The sequence below is a fragment of the Artemia sp. Qi Xiang Cuo genome, chromosome 14, assembly GCF_049724085.1.
Source record: "Artemia sp. Qi Xiang Cuo chromosome 14, ASM4972408v1, whole genome shotgun sequence".
Taxonomy (NCBI): domain Eukaryota; kingdom Metazoa; phylum Arthropoda; class Branchiopoda; order Anostraca; family Artemiidae; genus Artemia; species Artemia sp. Qi Xiang Cuo.
Genome location: NC_142807.1, coordinates 28,254,358 through 28,277,647, shown reverse-complemented (window position 1 = coordinate 28,277,647; position 23,290 = coordinate 28,254,358). Strand labels below are relative to the sequence as shown.

Sequence of the window (23,290 nt, the reverse complement as noted above, 5' to 3'; positions counted from 1 at the left end):
CGAGACAATAATTGTGCTTCAGAATACCAAAGGAGTGACGTACCCTTGGTGCCCAATTCTTTGCGTAGTATGGAAAATATTCTGCACTGCAAAAGTCAACTTTCAACATAATAAGTGATTAGTGCTATGTATGAGGATAATATTGCTGCAGGGTTGCTGTGACATTAGTGTTGGTTCGATGTTAATTGGCTTGATTAAGGTAGACTGATCCTACCCCCTGCTATTTGAGATTGCTTGTGCAGGACGTTAACACTTGTTGATAGGAGTGTTTTAGAACAAGTTTGGTAATGCAAAATATTTCAAGCTGATAAAATAGATATCTAGGTTAGATTTATTAACTAGTACTGTGGAGGGGGTTTGCAAGGTGACTGACCTTATTTTGACCCAATTGTGGGGTCGTAACAACCAAAAGATCTAGAAATGATTTATCAAGTAAAAAAGCACTAAGTAAATATTCATGAATGGTGTTTGCTTTCCCTTAAACTTGGTCGCGAAGAGTTTCTTAACTTGTTAATTACAAATTTAAAGATAATATTCCAGTACATGCAAAATCAAAAAACGTTATAGACGTTTTCGCATACGGTATGCATGGTATTCCTCATTGAAATCAGTTTAATTTAGGTATCATCGTCCTGGATAGTTGAAGCCCCCTATATATAATTCTTAGGTCCGTGCCCTTTTAAATTCACCGTCCCCATCCTTACTTCAATGTACATGAAATGAGATTTACGTGTTTCACAGTTTTTACGTTTTCATCATTGCATCGAAAAATTATTTACCACCGTAATTTTAAGCAATTCGTAATTTATCCATTTAAGCCTATTTGTAAACATCACTCTGGTTTTATTTGTCTAATGAGTAAAACATGTTCATCTTTTCTACCTTTTATTCTATCTGTTCTACCTTTTAATTGTATCTGTCTGAAATATATAGAAAACTACTCGCAATATTAAAATTTTAATCTATGTTTTTTTTTTATATTCAGTAAAGCGCAATCGATACTCCAATCTTCTGGCGGATTTGAGGGGTAGTAGCACTTATTTATGGTCAAATATTTTGACCTGAAGAAGTTGTGAAAATTTTTGTTCTGTTATTTAAAAGATTTATTTTCGTCAATGTTCCTTCTTTTTAAATCTATTTCTTTCTGTTATATATAGGGAATAGATGTCAGAATAAAAGTATTTAATTTAGTAATCTATTTAGCTTTTAGTAAAACGAAAATACCACTCTAGCTTTTTAGGAGGTATGATGGATGGCAACAACACCCTTGTTTGTGGTTAAAACTAAGAATGAAATATGTTTAATACAGGAGATATTTAGTTATTATTTAGGAAGCCTTGATATGTTTCCCCCGCTTCTCGAAAGCGTTACAAGGTATTATATATGTCTTACAGCTGGTTGCCATAGCTTAAATGGCTAATAAGTATAACTGAATGCAGGAACAACATTACAATATAAAAGAGAAAAGCTAAAATAAATCAGTAACTGTGATCAATATTTCCTAATTAATGACGACACACGTCTTTCCAGCTGAGCTTGATGCTGCTTATGATCGTGAAAAAGCTGAATCTAAGATATATTTAAACGTCGACTCTGAAGAAGTAAATGACGTAGAAGAATCAGGAAAGCTTTTAGAGAAACTCGAGCACGATGATAAAGTATCTTTGAAATCGAAAAGTAAACTTAGAGGATTAATTTTGACTCCAACTCGAGAACTAGCAGTACAAATTAAGAATCATTTAGATGTTGCAGCCAAATATACAGGAATTACTATTGCAATAGTTATTGGGGGTTTGGCGTTGCCCAAACAGGAGAGAGTTTTAAAGAAGCAACCGGATATTGTTGTTGCAACACCTGGTCGTCTCTGGGAGCTTATTAATGATGGGAATCCTCATCTTTCTAATCTGGAGGACTTAAGGTAATTTTGTCTCGATGAACTGTCTGTTTTGTTCATTTGTTAGTATTTTGATTGTTATCGTCATACATACACGTAAGGAATGGGAAGATTGAGAGGTTTTTTCCGTTGTTTGACCAAATAACGCCCTTCCTCGCGAAAAACGGTCTAAGTAGTTTCCTAAGGTTGAAGCCTATGTGCAGTAATGAATATTATTACGGAAAAGAACACTTGGAAAAAAAAACGTGCAAACTTGACAAGGTAGAACTGCTACAAGTGTTTCAGGGGAATGTGAAAAATCAATAAGGAGCGCCGTCATCGTCCTTAAAACTAAAGAGCATCCTGCCCTAGCAGAATACTCTCGCTCACGTTGTCATAATTTATATGGTAATGGAAATTGAGTATCAACTTTTTCAACTTTTCTTAGGTCGAGGTAGGGAATTGCGGAGATCGATGACTGGTTTTCCCGTTATTAATCAATTGCGCTTTTGCAAATATGATGAATGGATCAAGACCCACTCGAGGCATATGCTTTTTATACCGTGTATTAGCACGAATAAACGGATAACCACAGAAACAGGACATATGTGAAATCAGTATTGATTTTGTAACTGTTGCCTTATGTGGTAGGTGAATGTTTTAAAATGACTAGTAAATTTGCTTTACGAACAATACAGACGTAAAAATAGATTATGTTGTTTATTTGTTCAGTTCTTTCTATCTTTTTAGATGCAGAAAAGGTCCATGTCCTTTATTTTAAGACTCTGGTTACATTTTGTAAAGCATTTTAAGTCTTAAAATGAAAAGTCTTTGCCGTTTTTAAATCCTTGTTGCAAAATTATGAGTTTTGTTTTGTTATTTCACATGTTCACGGTTAAACAGTTTTTTTACCCCCCACCCCCCATTAAATTCTGAGTTTCTGGGCATGATCTCTTTCTGATTCCGGCGATCCATTTAAATAGCCTTAAAATCTGGCCAAAAATGTAACAGCAAAAAAAAATACGTAAAAAAAAGTTATATTCTTTGGCTACTCATGTTGGATAATGCATGATATTAAATAGTGTCTACCTGGTTCTACCGTAGCTGCCACCAATATTGAATATGTGGGAGGCCACTAGCTACGAAGATTGATAAATGTGGGTACCATATCTCAATATATATTAAGAGCCTGCCTAAAATCTTTGTCCTCTTATAGTCTCAAATATCTTTAGCCTATGATTGCTGGCCAAATATCGGCCAAAGAAAACCATTGCTATGTCATTTTTCCTCTCGCTTGAAAATATGCTCGACAAAAGCTTGTATCTTCAGATTTCATAACCATTCACCTAACCTAACTTTGGTTCAAGAATAGGTAATCACAGTATATAGAAAGCACTCAGGTCACAAAAACTTAAACGTAATTGAGCAGGAACTTAACACGAACTTCTATATGGCTTGTATAAGACTGACTAATTTTACATAACTTACAATGATCAAAGCTGTAGGAGAAATTTGCATCCCAAACCCACTTGATTCAAGCCCATCCAAAACTGTATTTAACCGAATAGTGAATGCAAAAGGGAATTAAAATGAGTCATATAAAGACAGACTGAATTACGCAATTAAATATTTGTCTTGGAAGAAAAAGAGAGTTAGAAAGTTTGATTTCGTCGGACTTTACTTTATGTTAATGGTGTCAAAAAGTCATAAGTTTCCAGAGAATATCATCCACCAATACAAATTTTTTCTTGTTAGTTGAAACTTTAACTAATCTTAGTTCTTGGAAGACTGGGGTACGTATAGCATAGATTTCATAACTTACTCTTAGTATATTTTCAGAGCGTACAATTTTATTAAATGCCACTGATGAAGCGACGAAATACGGCTTTGTTTTGAAAATTATGAGTGTGAAACTGATGAGCTTCAGCGACCAACAAAAGCACGAAGAACAAGAGGGAAAACCTACGATATGAATTTTCGGAAAACCTACGATCTGAATTTTCGAGGAATAGCCCTACTTACACTCCAAGATTCACTCCTGGGCTGGCTGTTGTTAATCTATCCTCTAGAACGCTTGAACTAAAGGAAATTCAAATTCTCGGGAAAGGTCCAAAATTCTCTTTTCTTCCAAAACAAGTCCCTGTGGCAGATTTAATTTCCTCTCCAGAGTCCTCTGTGGACAAATTTTATACATTTATTTCCAACCCAGATAAAAAAAACCTTCATTATTTTGCAAAAAGATTTCCCTATTGTTCTTCGTGCTTTTGTTGTTCGTTATGGAAAGGGAGTGTGGTCTTCGTCGCTATTTTTGATGAGCTTCAGTTTTGATACCGTGGATTTAAAAGATCTACGCCTTCAATTTTAGGGTCAGTTGTAAAGTGGATCAAGTGTAGAAAGAGTAACTTCAGAAACATTGGCTCCCGGATTTCCATGATCCAAAAGAATCCCTTGCTTTTCGCTATGATTTTGTAAGAAATGTAAACAATTATAAAACTGAATTTCTTATGATTAATGTAATAACTTAGTTGCCGAAGCTGGGAGCAATAGTTGGAAGCAAAGCAGCTCCTTGTTGTTTCATTGTTGGTTCACTGTTGATATGAATGGGAATCACTCTATAGCCCTTTAGCAACTACATAAATAAGTTGATATTGATAATTTTTTATCACTATAGTAAAGATACTTTTTTTGTCTGCAAAATACACAAAAATGTTGAGAAAAAAATAACAAGAAAAGAAAAGTATAACACTTGCAAAAAACATTAAATATCGTATCGCTACATGAACTAGATAAATGATAACCAAGCTACCGATGACTTGCCAAATCTTTATAGTGCGTATATAGCCGCGTTGGTTGATTCTGCAATGCTCCATATTGGGATTTAAAATCGAATAATCTGCGGCTAATTATTGAATTTGAAAAGCGAGGTGGCAAAGTGAGCAAAGTGTGTTTCTTTCTATCAGGTTAGGTCTATCAGTGATGCTGAGTATTTCTAAGAAAGGCGCAATGTACCAAATATGAGACGTTGCTAATGGATTACATAAGCCACTCAGAATATAACAGTTTAATATGCTTTTTAGTTTGACTCCTTTACTGTTACTGGAGCACACATTTTTAGGATATTATAACAGGGAAATCTGAGCATCATTCTTGGATGGATGCGTAGACCTAGGGCCTATTAGAAGTTTGTTCATGATCCCCAAAGAATCATAAGTTTGACATAGTTCAGGCTTTCTTTTTTGAAAATGTGAACAGTAATAGACTTGGTCTTTGGCAGAAGTAGACCCTCCATTGGTACTGTTTTCGCTTGTTTGTTTAACCATAAACTCTTCCCTTTTTAGGTATCTTGCCATTGATGAGACAGATAGAATGCTTGAGAAGGGTCATTTTCAAGAACTTGAAAATATTTTGTCTTTAGTCAATGCTGACGAAAATAAGAAAGCTCGTCGTCAAAATTTTATTTTTTCTGCCACTCTTGCTGTTGTTCACGATCTGCCAGATAGACTGAAGAATAAGAAGAGTAAGAAACTAACCTCTGATGAGAAATTGAATGGGATAATGGGAGAGATTGGTGTTAAATCTAAAGCAAAAGTAGTAAGTTGTAGTCTCAATTTGTTATATTACAGACATTTATCCTATTTTCCATTTGAAACATGCTTTGGCAACAATGATACACTTTCCAATATTATTTGGTTAATATAGCAAGCTTCTGTGTTTGTGTTCAAGGGGTAAATCCAAAAATTATATAAGTCAGTGAAATCAACTGAGTCGCTTGTGAAGGGCATAAACTCATATACTGACTTATTCTTTCACAGAAGAGGAGTGAATAGGGATAAATCTGATTCTTTGTTGTTCCTCATTTTTTGTATCCTCTTCTTCCAGAGTCAAAGAAATTGTTCAAAATGATGTTCATATTTTGCTAGTTAAGTTGGTGAGAGCCTGAGTTGATCAATTCCGTAAAGCAAGCATAGAAATAACTTTAAAAAGAAGATGCATTATATATTTTGAGTATACAAATACTGGTGGTAAAAATATCCTTTTTTTTTGCTTCCTTGTTTAAGTAAAGAGAATGTCCTTGACACATTTTGTTACAGATTTTTTATTTTGGCTTCTAAATACAGTTGGATCATTGAAAGCCATTATGTTTCCGTTTTTACATTAATTCTTATGTGTTTGGACTGTACTTATGAAATCACATTTTCTATTCATCGTATTTTAGGTGCTAAACTTGCAAAAGCATTTCCTTGACTATATGCAACTCATACGGGATGTTTTGGGGCTACTGGTTTTGATATTTTTGACAAATGATTTGATACTGATACTGATTTGACAACTGGTTAGCCGAGGCTCAATGTGCTGTTCTGTCTGGCACACTTTGGGATGACTGGGTAAGATGGCATAAAGATCAAAGACATAATTTCCGGACCTTGTAACTACGTTGAACAAAATGGCTATCTCAAAATTTTGATTGGATGTGTTTTGGGAAATGGTGGACATGGGAGGGGTGTTAGTTGCCCTCCAATCATTTTCACTATTAAAAAGAGCAGAAGGCCTTCCAATTCCAATCGAATGAGCTCTTTTCGAAGTTTCTACGGCAACTCTTTCGGTACAAAGTGCCCTTGTCTAAAAGAAAAAAAAAAGCAAAAAAAAACAATACATTGTTCCGACATCGGTTTTTACTTCGGCAGCGCTATTTTGCTGCCTCACAAGTTGCCATGACTTTGGTTTAATTTTTAGTAGTATCCATAATGAATGGCTTTGTACCCTGGGAAATACAGTCTGCCTGTCATGGGAGTTCATGAGGTTACAGATAGCTGATCCATATCAGCATCATACAAGATCTTGTCAAATAGCATTCTATACATTTTTCCTCCATATTTGGCAGATATCAAGAAATAATTAGTAGGCAGAGAAATAATGAACAAACGTGGAGATAGGATGCATTTGTACAATACCCAAGAAGCTGTTGAAATTTCATCAGGGTCGATCGTAGCCAGTATTTGGCTTTTGAACTGTTTCTACGTTTTTCAATAATTCTGTTGATTTCATATCTGACTCCTTAGTGTCTTAAAGCATGCAACCAGTCAGTCCTCGAGATCAGGCTAAATGACTGTAAAAAATCAATAAATTGTTTGTGGAGATCAAAATGAAGCTAGATGAACCGTTTCATTATTTGGGACTCGAATAAAATTGGATCAATAGTTGGTTTCCTTGGCTGAAAGCCAGCTTGCTATTTCTCAACAACGGTGGTATTAGTTGCTTGGATTCTGTATAGGAGGGTCTTAGTCAGGATTCTAATTTGGTGGCCAGTCAGTAATTTACACTCTTTCTGTAGTTTTTTTTTTGTTAGTTAAGATATTTGCTGCCCTACATCAACGCTGTGCAATATTTACAGTAGAGCATATGGCTGATATCACTCTAGTGGAGGCTAACAATGTCTTCTGAGGCAATATCCATTTTCTCCGTATTGATAAAGACTGTTCCAGCCTTTTGCCTCGCTCCAGAGAAACTATGGTGACTTTTGTCCCAGATCATCGCTGTCGTTGGATGCCAGGATCTGTGATTTGAAGAAATCCTTGGTTTGTAGGCATCTTGGCTGCCTTGGTTAGATTTGTTGTTATAAAGGCGTGTCTAGTTGCATAATTGGAAAATTTCATCAATGATTTAGGGTTTTTGACTTTTTTACCGAGGGCATCATTTGCTGTGTCTACAATTGTAAGGTGGCACGTTTGATCAATTGGTTTGTTTCTTCTGTGGTTGTGAGAGCAGCAAAAGTACGTGATATTTAAAGGAATCTTGTAGACAGGCTTGTCGCACAAGTGTCTTTTTTTACGGGTCATAGAGAAGTCCCATTTGAAATATTATTTTTTGGCGAGTTGCTTTAACCTCAGCTTGAGTTTGGACATCAGAAGTATGTTGTCCAAGTCAAAGTCTCTTCTTGTTAGCGACGTAGTATCAAAAACATATAACTTCCATCATATGGGTATCAGGACGTAACCAAGCATATTTTTCCTGTCGTGAGGGAATATTCAAATCATCTTCCGGTGGTCTCTTTGCTTGAAAGCAGTTTTTGTTGCATAAAGTTCAATCTCTGTGCAAAGCTTAATTAGCTTTTCTTCCTTTGCGCCAAGAATGTTAATGTCCATGTGGGCTTAAGACGTCTTTCTGACCAACGTGGCTGCTGCCCATATTCGTGTTGAAGTCATTCATAACGATAAGTTATTATTCTTTGTAAATTGATATCGAATTGGTCATATTTTTTTTTAACTTTGGACAAAATCTGGAACATGTTCTTGGACGATTGAAATATTTTTGATAGTACTACTACTAACAACTCACCGCAGCACCAAGCCGCCTGAGGTCAACACAGCCACGCACGCTCCTCCATCCCAATTTATTCAAAGCCTCCCTCTTTACACCCTCCCACGAAGTTCCCATTTCCTTTAATCTTTCTTTATGACGTCCTCCCACCCCAGACGAGGACGACCTGCTTTCCGTTTAGCCCTAGATGGTTGGCCGAAAAGGACAATCTTCGGCAATCTGTCATCCGCACAACGTGCCGTAGCCACCTCAACCTTTCTTTCATTATAGCCCGAGAAAGCGGTATTGAACCACATTTTTCGTCCAGCCTACTGTTTGAAATATGGTCAGTCAGCCAGATACCCAGAACAATCCGTAAGCAATTTCACTGGAAAACATCTAGCAAATCTTCATCCGCTTTTTGGAGCGCCCATGCTAACTGTCATCACTGCAGCTTCTAATATTCTAATCTTGGTTTGCAGACTTGTGTTCCTATTCTTCCAAACTTTTTTTAACTGTGAAAAACACCCTGAGCTTTGGCTATTCTACTTTCATCATCTTCATTGCTCCCACCGTCTTTACTAATAATACTAACAAGGTAAGTGAAGCTGCCCACTTGATCAATCTTTTCATTACCCAATGTCACCTATCCATCTTCACTTATTCCTAGCCTTAGTGACTTAGTCTTCTTAACATTAATTTTCAAACCTATTCTAGAACCCCGAACTCGCAAAACCTCTAAAAGTTCATTCATTTTGCTCACACTTTCCTCTAGGATACTTAAATCATCAGCATAATCTAAATCCAGGATACTTTTCCCTCCCCATTTGATTCCGTAGTCTCCCATTGCCTTTCCTGTGCTCCTTAAGACAAAGTCCATCAGAATAATTCATGTAAAGGGGGATAGAACACAACCCAGAATAATGGTCGCTGACATTGAGAGAGCTATTTTCTACCTGCGTTTGAGGAACTTGCGTCTCAGTCAGACCGGCTATATCTCATTTATGCATTGCCTATTAAATTTTCAATCCATACATTTTATCTGAAATCCAGCTGTTAAGTTTACCAGCATTGATGATGTTATTCGTCAATACCAAACTCTTATCCGACGTTGGGGTTTTTTTTCGCCTGAGATGGTAGTAGTTTTCGCTTTACGGATAATAATTTTGACATCATATCGTTCATTGTTAACATCAAATCCAAAGAGTCGGTAGGTTCAGGACGCAATAGGCTACACACTTTGATTTTTTGAGCCTATGTTCGTAATTTTTACAGAGATGATATCTTGGCTTGTTCATTGACTGCGTAAGTGTAAACTTGCAGAAACCACTCCCTTTGTCTACTACCCTTATCCAGTAGTGCTCCTTGTGAAAATCCTCCCACTATGGTGTCCTCCTATACCTTACAATGTAATCCTTTGCTGGAAGAAGATTCGCAACTGATGGGACTTGTCCATGCGCCTGTATACCTTGTACAATATATATATTTCACGGGCATTCTTCCTCCTCCTCCTCCTTCACTTATGGTCCCTGGAGGAGCAAACTCGAGTTTCAACTATGGATTCGCCGGCACCAGTTCCCCGTCACCTGGCTGAGTGCCACCGTTCTACAAAATGGAGGTATTCTAAATATTAATGGGAAGTTTCCTCTCCGCCGCCTGGGAATTTTCTAAGTGGTCTTGCTGAATTGTGGGAAATTGTATATTGGTAGAATATAAAAAAATTTAGAAGGTATACTTAAAGAGCATTTAAGAAGGATATACTTCTTTAGATATACTAAAGAAGATATACTTAACGAGTATTTTTATAGGGATTCAGTAGAATCCCTATTAAAATAGTGACAAACGCCAAAAATGTCTATTTCAGCTTTTTCAGGAAAATCCTTGGATCCCCCCCCCCCCGCCACAATAAAGATTTGGAAGAAAAAACATAGTTCAATTATCTTGAAAGTTACTCTTTCGGATTTGACCAAGGCTAATGCTGTAAACACATTTTCAGGTTTCTGTAAAAAAAAAAGAATTGTTAGTATTGTCGACTTTTTTCCAACGGCCACCTTTTTACCTTTTTTTTACTTCACTTCTTTACTATTATTTGATTATTTAAATCTGGAGATAAAATTGACAAAATAATCTGCTTCATGGGTGTCCATAGGCTGAATTTTAGGGGGGGGGGGGGGCTTAACTGGTTTAATTTGCACTCCCAACGCTGTATAACATAAATCTCAAAAAAAAAATAAAAAAATATAAGGCAGTATCATTCATCCAGGGGGGGGGACTGGAGCCCCATCTGTCTCCCTCCTATGGGTGCCCATGATCTGGTTTATACCAAACTATACCTTATGGCGTGCGCCTTTCATAGATCAAGAGAGATTTTTTCCAGGCCACTTTTTGTCTTCTATTGGGATCTTTGGATTTGAAAACAAATAGTTAAATCTCAAAAATGAGCCTTAATAAATACTAGTGTCTTAGAAGGCCCTATGAATATGATGCATTTGCTTATCGTCATAGATCTAAGCTCATTCTGATTCTGCCGATTTTTCCGCTACCTTTTAAAATATATTGTCTTGTGTTTTATTTACCTTTTTAACTGAATGTGAGCATGATTGTGGAATCTTTCATAAAAATCTATTAAGGGTCTTTTTATTTCTTTTTTTTTTTTGAACGTCTAAAGTTTAGTTGTTTTTCTTTTCTATTTGTAAGACTGTTATTTTGCAGACATTTTAAGTGTTTTATTCTTATTTTGCTTATATTGGTTTTTGTAACTTAGGTAGATATTACGAATAAATCGCTAACGGCAGATACCTTAACCGAAGCTCAAATACCATGCTCAGTTGAAGAAAAGGATTTTTATTTGTATTACATACTGAGGGAGCACCCAGGGAGAACTCTTGTGTTTTGCAACAGTATTGACTGTGTTCGGCGTCTTGCGTCCATACTTGATGTGCTTCATTGTATACCCTTGCCGTTACATGCTCAGGTATGTTCTGATGACTGTTTTTTAAATTATGTCAATGTACTTGTCAGTACAAATTATGTCAATATACGTTTTTATGCTTCTAATTTTGACGAACCTGGAGTATTTGTGCAAAAAAATAAGATTAATATAGGTGCACGACAATTGAAATCTTATATCTTCATTTTTTTTTGTAAAGTTTCCCGCTCTGTTGAACAGTTCACAAAAACAGTGCATTTTCAGAGTCTTGACTGTCTTCCAGTAATATGGTCTTATTTATAATGTTTGGTCATTGAGAATAGTGTAACTTATGATTTTCATAATACCCTACTGCCAATCGGGGATAGCCATATTGTAATCGTATGTACATGCTATGGCGTAATCCTTAGTGTCATGAAACATAAACTGATAATTGTGATTGAATCAAGGCTCAAGTGAATGAGTGAATGGAATATTTTTGAGAAAATACCAAAAAATACTCTTTTTGGACCATTTATATGGGGTAAGTATTGAACATGGTATTGCCATTTGGAAAATATTTTGTTCCGTACTGGGTTGAAGAACGATTTGGTTTCTCTTCATTGTAAGCACCCCGACTGCAGCCTATGTAACGGTTTTGTAAAAGGAATTTTCGTTTAATGGGAACTAATGTTTCTCTTGTTACGGATCACGTAATTCTTGGAAAATGCTACAACTTAGGTTCAAAGTTTTGCCATTTAGCAAAGTTAGATGTACAGCGGGTGTCACATTGTCCCTTTAGGAAAGAAAAAAGTAATAGTTGCTCTTTATATTTGATGTTACTGCTTGTCAAATCAGACGTCATTATTCTTAGGCTAATAAGCCAGAATGATACATTATCGTGTTTTAACTTTTCTGAAATCGTTTTCATCATAGAATCTAAGAGATTGTCTGCTATTTATAGAATCGTGTTCGTTAATGATGCAATATATTTGGTAACATAACATGTGATCATGATACAGCTAAAACATAGAGGGCTAGCATTTGATTTTTGTTTTGTTGACACTCATGTTAGTAGACTTGATTACTGGAGATGGTTCAAAAGCACAACATATAAGGCCTGGATTTGTGACCAGGGAGACAAATATTATGGTCCTATCAGTCATTTAAAGACAATGGCTATTTGCCATTGTTTTTGACAGAGAAAAAGACAATGACTATTTGCCATTGTTTTTTTTGCAGAGAAAAAGACAGTGACAGAGAAAAAAACAATGGCTATTTGCCATTGTTTGACAGAGAAAAAGACAATGGCTGTTTGCCATTGTTTTTGACAGAGAGAAAGACAATGGCTATTTGCCATTGTTTTTGACAGAGAAAAAGACAATGACAGAGAAAAAGACTGGCTATTTGCCATTGTCTGACAGAGAAAAAGACAATGGCTATTTGCTTCTTGCTCAAGCTTTGCTTTGTAGAATGTTAATGTATAGTCGTTGTTATGTCAGAATCGAAATGAAAGGCCAAAAAAACCTAACTGCTAGTAAAGTTAAATCCGTTGAATTTACTGAATCTATTCCTAATGTCGGAGTGTGATGAAAACAAAAAATCTAAGACTCTCTAGGGACACAGGGCCAAGACCCAACCCTGCTCTATACTTTCATGCTGAAATACCCTGTTAATTTAAATATGTCTTCCCGTCCATCCTCAAGCGCTTCTACAAAAGGGTTTGTATCTGATCCAGCTGATATCTGTGAGTTATGACCTAATTGTTCGACGAATTGCTTGCTTTTTTGCAGCATCTTGCTTCAAAACCTGAATTGTTTATACTGGGCAATGTAAAACGACTTCTTTTATCTGATTCTGTTTTTTAGATGCATCAAAAACAGAGATTGAAAAACTTAGAACGTTTCTCTTCTGATGAAAAGGGCCTACTGGTTGCAACAGATGTAGCCGCGCGAGGTCTGGATATACCGAATGTACAACACGTTATACACTATCAAGTTCCAAGGACATCTGAAGTAAGTAATTAACCTATGACATTAAAGCTGGGATCTTCAAAGGGGGACTTACTCATCAACTTGCCAGCGAATAACTGATTTGTAAGGGATGCTAGTTTTATACATCTTTTCAGTTCTTTTATCTCTGATTAATTCCAAAAAAAATGTTTTGATAAAAAGGGAAAAGTAAAAAAAAAGATATAAACTTAAATGAACAGAAATTAGAATAAATAATGAAGTCATTCTTGAATCGAACAGCTATTACCACAAATATAAGTGAGGAAGTGTCGTCTTAAACCCTATAATAGCTAGCGTGTTGCTAGCGCTTTGCTAATATTTTTTTGAATCATTGGGTTTTTATTTTTTCAAATTAGATCACCTTTGGATGGTGTCCCCTCCCCTTCTAAAATTATGTATATTTACATGTATGCTAATAAGTTTTGATGGTTTACAATTAAACTTAATAGAATTTACGTTTTCATAATTAGGATAAAATATAAAATATAGATTATTTTTGTGCATATATTGTTTCCTACTTTCCTTTTTTAAGATTTTGGTTACTATAGGACTTTTCGCTCTTTACTTACAGTTTGTTGCCACAAACTGCTTGAAACAGGTTTTTCAGTTTTGGTTCCAGTCAAGTTCAATGCTTAATTGGTTGATTCTGTACTTTCGGTGAATCACAATCCATCGAAGAACACAAGCAAAACTCTGGAAACCGACTATTTTTCCTTTTTTGGTTAATTTCGTTTGCCCAAGCTCTCAATTTTACTGCATCTGCTCATTCCACTTGACCTAAGTTGGCTTAGAGAAAATGTTATCCTTATTTATAGATTGTGGTTTACTATTACTGCAAAATCAGCTGTTGGAAGCACATAAAAGTGGCCTAAGTGAAGTTTGTGATTTGCTTGCTGCAAATTGACTGCTTGTCAACTTTTATAGTTGGTTATTTACAGCCTACCTAAAAAATATCCTTTAGCCAAAGATCCTGTCACAGTAGGTAAACAAAAAAAAACTTGTTGCATATCCTCTTTTGTTAGAACTGGGGAAAATCTTCGGCCCCTTTGCCCAAACACAGTCATAAATCCCCTTACCCCCTCCTCCTCCTAAAAAAATCTATAATATTTCAACTCAGTATTCAAGTCGTAGGACAAAAAAAAAAGGAATAAATAATAAACTACCTAAAAAGGTAGTTTATATTCGTCGTTTTTTAACGAAAGCTTCTGGTGTACAAGAAAATAACCGAATACTCCCTCTTATTATTGAAAATATAGATTTTAGAAAGTTCGATTTTAGAAGGCAGTAAACTCTTCTTCAGTATTGCTCTCAAAGTTCCCTGGAGACTGTCGTATTCATTCCCGTTCACTTCAGATGACTCCTGGATGTCATTATACGTGTAACTGGTAAAATGGGTCCAATTTCGGCCAATTTTCCTTTTAATGTGCCAGTACGGTGCAGTTTGCCGATTTGAAACGTTCGACATTCAACAATCTCAGAAAAGCGCCCAAATGAAACGATCTGGTAACACTGGTGAGAAACAAAAAAATGTATTTGGGAATATGTTGCCTTTGCACCTCAGGTACCCGTTGCATTGCGTAGATGTCTGATTAGTTTCAGACACTTACTAATTTTGTAGGTAGAATAGAGCTACATATCGTTGATTTTTCACTTTAGTATTCCAAGAAATTAGGCTGTTAGGTATTTTGGGGTGTATATCTGTAAACTTCTAATCTTTAAAAGGCATGCCACCCAAATTAGCTCTTACTGTTGATCGTATACGTAAGTTGAAAAGTGTTGTCCTCTTTTCAGTTGACGTATCGGGTATTTTCTGCTAATACGCTCTTTTTTATTTTAATGGTGCTCGTTTGGTCTATTACATTCAATTTTCATTGTCAAACTATTTGAGTCTCGTCAAATAGTGTAACACTCAATTGGTTTGATACGTAATGTTTCTGGTAGCGTCTCGGTTAGAGCAACCTATATACCCTATAGATTAGAAAAGTCTAATCTGTGTGAATGTTGTTTAATTTATTAAGATCTTTATTTTTTTACAATCAGCTTTTTCTTTCAGGCTTATATTCATAGAAGTGGACGCACAGCAAGGGCTTCAAAACAGGGTATTAGTGTAGTTCTCATTGAGCCTGCTGAACATCAACTGTATAAGAAAGTATGTAAGACGCTCAATAGAAGTAAGTAATTTTTTTCCATAGATATTGTAAAGCCTATTTCTATTCAAAATCTAAGTTTATGCACTTAGTTAAAAGTATGTCCTCTTTTTGGTTAAAAGGGAATAAGTCCTTTATAATTCCTAGAGGCTGTTCTTTTTTTTCTGTCGTTCAAGTTAGCCCATTTACCCATGACATACCATGAGTCTCTTTAAAATATTATCGAGATATTTCCGGCATAGAGCTTAATGTCTCGGAAGCTTATAAATAAGATTATTTTATTTTCAGACTATTGGAATATGATCTGACTAATTTTAGACTATTTAGGAGCAATGCACTCTCTTTACTTATGTATGGATGCGAGGCATAGACCCTTTCAAAAAACGTGTAGAAATGATTATTCAACCTCGAAACCAATTGCTCAAGTGGAATCTTTCCGATCCACTGGACCGACAGATTGACAAATGCCCAGATAAGAACAGATACCGAGTGATTACTGGTCACTAACGAGGTCAGAATAAAGAGATTCAGGTACAAGGGGCACACGTTCCGCATGAATAAAGCACGCTTATCACATGATGTATGGTGTTAGACCCCACCGGGTTTTTGAAGGAGGGAAAGACAACGCAGCACACAAGGTCGATCCTTGGAGAAGGCGGCAGCAAGTCTTTGAACTATACTGATCTGGTGCTCGATTGCAACTGAATGTTTGAGCAAGTTTGTAGCAGTAGCAGTTGTAGTTGTTGTCTGGAATGGTCATCTTTTACTTATTTATTTTATTTGTTAAAAAAAAACAAATTTACTGAGAAATTTTGAATTGAAAATTTGAATTTCTCAAAAAAAATTGAAATTTTTAGTTTGCATGCAGATTAAAACTTGCATCACACAAAGTAATATGTAGAAACTCTATCTTGCAGGTAAAGACCTTCCCGAATTTCCAGTTGATGGTGGTATACTCCCTGAAATCAAAAAGATAGTGAAAGCTGCCAGAGACTATGAGAAACTACTGCATCAAGACCGGAAAAGACAATCTGAGAAGAACTGGTTTAATAAGATGGCTACCGAGGCTGACCTTATCATAGGCGATGAACATAGGTAAGTGGAATGTATTTAGTTTTTATACTCTTCGGAAAAAAGAGTCTAAAAAGTATTATTGGTTTGTATTTTTAATTCACTGTGTTTCATTGGTCTTTGAGTCTTGTCGAGAAGACGCTGATTTTACAATTCAGCGACTTCGCTGGTCCTGGTTGAACTTCGGTGAAGTAAGGATGCTAGGACTGCTTTGAAAAATTTTTAATTTTTGGTTTTATTGGTCGCATGTTGTTGTCTTTTTTCTTTCATATATTTTTGTCTTGCTGAGGACGGCTCTTGGACATAGGGCCGAAATATTCATTCAAATTATCTCCACTATCTTGCAAAAAGATTTCCCTATTGTTCTTCGTACTTTTGTTGTTTGTTATGGAAAGGCAGTGTGGTCTTAGTCGCTATTTTCATCTGTGCTGTGGAATTGCTTTTTTTTTATGCGTGGCAGCTTACAAGTTTAAACTGAAGCTAGTCTAACTAACTTTCAGCAGTTCAAAGAAATTTCATCACAATGACCTTAACATTGTATCGCTATCGATTTTTGGATCCATTTCCTGCTTTGATTATAATTTTTCTTTTGGTGCAGTTATATAATAAAACTATTGTTATTCATTTAGTCTGAACTAACAAATAAAATACCAGCCTCCTCATTGGGAGATCCCCATCCTCGGGGTTGGTCCGAAAGCCCTCCCCTTCCCCTAACCCATGTTCTTGCTCAATATATTTCAAATGGATTCTGAAAACTTACTGTTTCAAAATGTCTCCCACCCCCTAAAGTATCTTTTGTTCTCACCTCTTCTTAAAGAACGGATCTTAGTGCCTCTATGACTGGTTGTTTTTTCTACTCTATAATTACAGGTTGTGAATGTTTTTGTCTGAAAGCTCGCTCCAGCTTCTGGAGTTTGAAGGGATTCACTTCTAGATCCCGGCGACCGGTTTATTGGTCGGGGGGTTGTCCTCTGAGAAAGAACAGAGGTAGAAGAGACGGTCATAAATTTTAAAGCAGCCTGTTGTAGGTATGTCTTGAGAGTTCAAGTTTTGGATTTTCAACCCGGGTGTATCCCTACGAAATAATCGTAGTTTTCTACGGGTTAATTTTATTTTCTTTTCAAAAATTAAGATTTAACGAGGAACGTCCGAGGGAATTTGCAGCTAATACTTTTTTTAATTAAAGTAATTTTTTAGTGCTTGGATACTTTTATGTCTCTTGGTATTTAAGTCTTTATAAGTATTGTTTTAAATGCTGATATTTCGTTCGATCTATGTTTTCGCAAGGCTATAGCTTGTTTATATTCTTGCAGGCAAAATCCAGAAGATAATGTGATTGATTTGTCTAAAGTACTGAAAGCAAAAAAGATACAATTGGACACCCTTATAAGGCAGAAGCTGGTGCCACTGGGAATGGCAGTTATTTTGCCAGATTCAACTCAACAGAATAGCCTAAAAATTAAAGGTATTTGATTTTTACTTTAGAAGATACCACACAACATCACTATTTTCCAAAAAAAGTGTTTGTAACATTCCGTTAAAGTTTGTATCCCCCTTCCAATGAACTTTGTCTGATGTATGTCAATTCTCAGTTTTGTTTTTTGACTGTTTTCCTTAGAGATTTTATGAAAGTGATTTAGTGATATCATTTTAATTTGTTTTTAAGAAAATGAATAAACTGTGGTAAACCAGTTTTGATTTTTAATTTTTACTTTCTGAAAGTGAAAACTTCAGCTTTTTACTATCGTTGAAAAAGAAAAAAGTAAGCGGTTTACTTTCGATAAGAGAAAACGGGTCCTTCATTTGTTCTTCCTTGGTTTTGGGCAGTCATGTAAGGCTAAAGTCTCATTTAGTTTTTTTTTTCTACTATTGAAATAGTCGGACTCTTAATTATACTTTTTTTTCATAAAAAACCCGTTCTAGAGCATTCTACCTAGTGTTCAAGGGAACTAAGGAAGAAAAGAAGCTGTCAGAGTATGAGCTGCCACGTCTACCTAACTCTAGCTTAAAATATTATTATTGGTTGCATTATTTAAAAGCTTTCTATACGATTTTTTCGGCAGCGTATTACGGCGGATTCACATTCTTTTTTCTTTACTTTTTCCCTCCTTTTCTTGGAGGGAAAATTTCCCTCCCTTTCTATACTTTTTTCCCTCCTTTTCTTGACGACTCTTGACGTAACGTTTGAAATCTGTAAAGTCAAAAAAATAAAATTTCAAGAAAAACAAATGAAACTTTGTGCATGAAAATTAATATTGAAAGCACGGAACAAAGATTGAAATATGAAAGAATAATTATCATGAGTGTCAACTAAAGGGGCAATGCTGCAAAGTTAGGGTGAATAATGATGTGCTACGTGGATAAAAGTTTCAGGAATAAGGACCTACAGCCTGGATTAGGGATCAGCGAGATTTTTTTAAGCTTTTACATCCCCCCTTCCTCCATCGGAACTCTACTCCTCACAAACTTAGAAACGGTTTTTTTGGCTAGGTGATTGAAATTTCCAGGAACTAATCTACAGCTGGCGGGGGGTTTTAAGCTTCTACATCCGTTTCTTCCCTTCTTGTAAAGCTTGATGAATTCTATAAAATGGATTTTATCCTAAAAAAAAGAAAAAAAATTTCATGCTTGGCTTAAAGTCTGGCTGGCTCAAATCTAGTAATCGCCTTGCCAAAGCCTACAGTCCAAGAAAAGTAAAGAAAATAAAAACAAGAAAACAAAAAAAATTATCCGAAATATAATTTTTTTTTCTCAAAGTTCAGACATGTCTACGCAGGTTTTTTCATGCTGTAAAGATAGGAAAGGGCCAGAAAGGCCAAATGCCTTCCTTGGTCCCCCAGTTTGTGATGCAGAACTGTTCTGGGAAGGTTTATTGACTTGAGGCAAATCAGCTCGTGGAAGGTAAAGCCTAAATACTAAATTCAAACAAACAAAAAGAAGATCTGAAAACATCATAAAAATTATCAAAAAAAAAAAAAAATCAACACGTAGGCCCTTCTCCTTTGTTATTTCTAAAATATTCTTCGTGTAACACACTACACAGAGAATTACAAGAAAAAAAGAAAAGATAACCAATAAACAATTTTGCAAAAAAAAATATTTTTGGGAAAAAAGCCTATTTTGCTCAACTTTATTTGGAGTCCTTTAACGAATTTAAAATTAAACGTACAGTGGCACTTAAATTTAAGTAAATAAAAAAAAAAAAGTTTTTTTAACTGAAAGTAAATACCGACGTTAAAACTTAAAACGAATAGAAATTATTCTGTATATGAAAGGGACTTTCGCCTCCTCAGCGCCTCGCTCTTTACGCTAAAGTTTTTCATTGTTTTAAAAATAATAGAGTCGTGAAAAGGTCAAACTTTAGCGTAAAGACCGAGGCGCTGAGGAGGGGAGAGCCCCTTTCATATACGGAATAATTTCTGTTCCTTTTTAGGTTTTAACGTTGTTCCTTACTTTCAGTTAAAAAAACTTGTTTTTTTCTAATTTAATTTTTGAACGTTTTTGAATTAATGCAGGTTTTGATATTGGCTCACCTTACATGAATAATTAAAAAAAAATTGAATATTAATTTTACTTTTATTTGGTTAAATGGCTTTCTCGAAACCTGTTTAATTTTATTTACGAACGTTTTTATTAGTAATAAATATACGTAACTTACGAATTAACTTGCGTAACGAACCTCTATATTCATGTATTTTTAATACGTATATTAGAGGGTTCGCCCCTAGTCAACACCTTGCTCTTTAAGCTAAAGTTCGAATTTTGTTCAAATTCTTTAAAAATAACCCTCTTAATCACAAATGCCGTTAATTAGAATCAATAGCTCTTTTCAAAGTACTAAATAATGTTTGGCTTAAAGAGCGAAGTATTGACTAGGGGATGAACCCAATCATATACGTAATGTTTTCTGTCGTTTTAAGTTTTGATGTTGCTCCTTACTTTAAGTTAAAAAACTTGTTTTTTTTTAATATATAATTTCTGATCTTTATTTAAATAATGCTGGGAAATCCGGCGCCCCCTTCATAGCAATGTCGCTTCTCCCATGAAAACTTCCTTCGTGGTAAGATCCTCCCCCATAACCCCCGACCCCCCCCCCCCACTACCAGAAAAAATCTCGCTCTGAAAACGTCTGTATACTTCCCAATAACCAATACTATATGTTAACATTGGGTAAAGTTCACAACTTTCAGCCCTCCCCCCGGGGACTTCAGGGGATTAAGTCATCCTAAAAGACATAGTTAACACATTTTCGACTATACTGAACAAAATGGCTATCTTGAAGTTTTTATCGTATGACATTGTGAAGAAATGAGCCTGGGATGGGGCCTAGCTGCCCTTCATTTTTTGGTTGCTTATGATCAGCACTAGAACTTCCAGTTTCCGTTCTGGTGTACCCCCCTACGTTATTCTAGGACCACTGGGTCGATACGATCATCCCTGGGGAAAAAAACAAACAAATAAACACGCATCCGTGATCTTTCTTCTGGCAAAAAATTGCAAAATTCCACATTTTTGTAGATATCAGCTTGAAACCTCCGCAGTCGGGTTCTCTGATACGCTGAATATGATGGTGTGATTTTCATTAAGGTTTTATAGCTTTTAGGGGGGTCTTTCCCCCTTTTTTCGAAAATCAGCCAAATTTTCTCAGGCGCGTAACTTGTGATAGGTAGGACTAAACTTGATGAAACTTGTATATTTGAAATCAGCATTAAAATCTGATTGCTTTGATTTATCTATTGGTATCAAAATTCCGTTTTCTACAGTTTCGGTTACCATTGAGCCGGGTCGCTCCTTACTTACAGTTCGTTACCACGAACTGTTTTATTCTAATTTTCCAAGCTTTATAGGATGAAGATGAGTGCGTATGTTGGGACAGAGAAAGAGTGAGACATGGAGACAGTGGTTTCAGAGCTATATTTAGCGACAATATTCGTATGTTTGATTCAAAAGTGCTTAACATATATTAAGGCTATAAAGCTTGGTAGAAATTTTATTTTATGTTTATTTATTTTTCAGAAGTTGATACCGGAAAGGGTGCTCTTCGAGGAATTCGTCAACAGAGCAAAAAAATACAGAAGAAGAAGAATAAAAGAAAACCTAAAAAGAACTCTGATAATTTAGAAGAATAAATTTATATTTACTTCGTAAGTTTTTCAGTCTTTGAATTTATTGTGTATAACTTACAAAAAAAAACTTAGTATGAACACGAAACTCTATAGACGTAATTTTGATAAAAATTGATTTTATAAGAATATATTCTTTGAATATATCAAAACAGGTGGTTTATGGTGCGTGAAGCACCTTTTTATAGTGGTTTCAATTGCATAATGTTTATTAAGTTTGAAGCTACCCATCAAAGATAAGGGAATTGAGGTGAAACTTTGAGGTGGGCACGTGGAGGGGGTAGTTGATTAATATTTGTCTATACTGAAGGTTGTAATTTGATTGCGGTTAGAATTTCGTCAGCTCCATAGAACCTCAAAGATTATGCAGATTTTCAACCCATATCTTTGAATATTTTCCCCCGTCCCCATCCATCCAAATTATTATAGTTTAACTATTACTAAAATTGTTACAGAATTTTGTCTAACATATAAATAGTAAGCCAAAATCTAGATCTTTATGGAGACAAAAAAAACGACTTAAATATTCTTTTCTAAACCAAGGTAAAAATGTAGACTTAGCAGGGCCAAGCGGGGTGTGCACACGTACCGTGAGTTACAAACCGTCTCCCAGTAATGGGTTATGTTGTATGGTTACGCAGAACACCATTTTAGGAGGATTCTTTATAGAAGAACAAGTGTGGTAGGGTGTATAAGGTCCAGATCTGAGTAGGGCTCATGATGAATAAGGAAGCTGCTAAGTCTTGTCTAAGCTGGAAAGGTATTAATAATAGAATATTAATCGCTTATTTTATAACTAAAAAGTGCAGTGTATCAGCGATAGTAGTATACCAGATGTAGAACCAACTGACGGAGATAGTAGTGACTCAGGTGAATTTTACTTACATTTTCTGGAGCAAATAGAAAGGGTCCGGGGCAAGGCCATATCCAGGGGGGGTTACCCGGTTTGATCCCCCCCCCCTGAAATGTTTGTTTGACTTGTAAAAACGTAACAAAAATGGACATAAACAAATTTGCGTTTGCGTTTGCGTCTTTTGAGGTTTTTTATGTAACCCTCCCCCGCCCTTAAAAAAATTAGTAACCCCCCCCCCCCCCCGAACAAAAATCCTGGATGCGCTTCTGGTCCGGGGTAGAAATATGGTGTTTTATTAGGAGATTTTAACGCCCAGTTCTGTAGAAATATGGCTAGATGGTATCCTAGCCTCGGTAAATTTGGTGTAGGAAAAAAAAACAGTAATGGCCACTGACTGCTGCAATTCTGTAGGTATAACATTCTACTTATAACCAAAGAAATATTTGGTCATCAAATGTGGCCCATAATTAACCCGATATTCACGTGGCGGTACGAGCGCTTACATTTTTGATTATGTTATTGTAAACCAAAGACTGGCAGGATCAATAAAACTACGGTATATAAGTGTGTTGTTATTGATATTAAAACTAAAGAACACCATCTAGTAGTGTCTAGGGTTAGTTTAAAGCTAAAATTTCCCTTCCGATGAAGGGTAATTACCTTCTGGGGAGTTATGTTGTTGTTAAATTCCAGGAGGAGAATTTGAGAGAAACGTCCCAGGAACAGTTGAATACTATACTGGAGAGTTTAAAATTCGACAATGTTGAAGATTGATGGAATAATTTTAGGAAAATAATTTGTGAAGTTGCTGATGGTGTCGTAGGAAAGCAGGTTAGGAACACAGCTAAGAATATTGGTGAAAAGGCATTATGTTGTATAGAGAGGAGAAGGGGCTTTTAAAAGAACTATCTGAGCAATACATCATATGAAAATAAGAGGAATGTAGAAAAAGTTGATAAAGTATTAAAATATGTACTAAGGAGGTGTGAAGTAGAGATCATGGATA

The 23,290-nt window shown here is 35.7% G+C and overlaps 1 protein-coding gene across 1 annotated transcript in view; it reads left to right on the top strand.

Moving 5' to 3' along the window:
• Nucleotides 1–21,456, top strand: part of LOC148944338 (ATP-dependent RNA helicase DDX24) — a 42,735-nt gene extending 21,279 nt beyond the window's left edge. The window contains exons 6-13 of the mRNA XM_089100805.1: nucleotides 1,531–1,918; nucleotides 5,212–5,464; nucleotides 10,935–11,144; nucleotides 12,947–13,093; nucleotides 15,144–15,261; nucleotides 16,155–16,332; nucleotides 17,622–17,773; nucleotides 21,325–21,456. Coding sequence (XP_088956931.1) covers nucleotides 1,531–1,918; nucleotides 5,212–5,464; nucleotides 10,935–11,144; nucleotides 12,947–13,093; nucleotides 15,144–15,261; nucleotides 16,155–16,332; nucleotides 17,622–17,773; nucleotides 21,325–21,437 — 1,559 coding nt within the window. The 3' untranslated portion in view covers nucleotides 21,438–21,456. The remainder of the gene's footprint in view (nucleotides 1–1,530; nucleotides 1,919–5,211; nucleotides 5,465–10,934; nucleotides 11,145–12,946; nucleotides 13,094–15,143; nucleotides 15,262–16,154; nucleotides 16,333–17,621; nucleotides 17,774–21,324) is intronic.
• The last annotated feature ends 1,834 nt before the right edge of the window (nucleotides 21,457–23,290 follow it).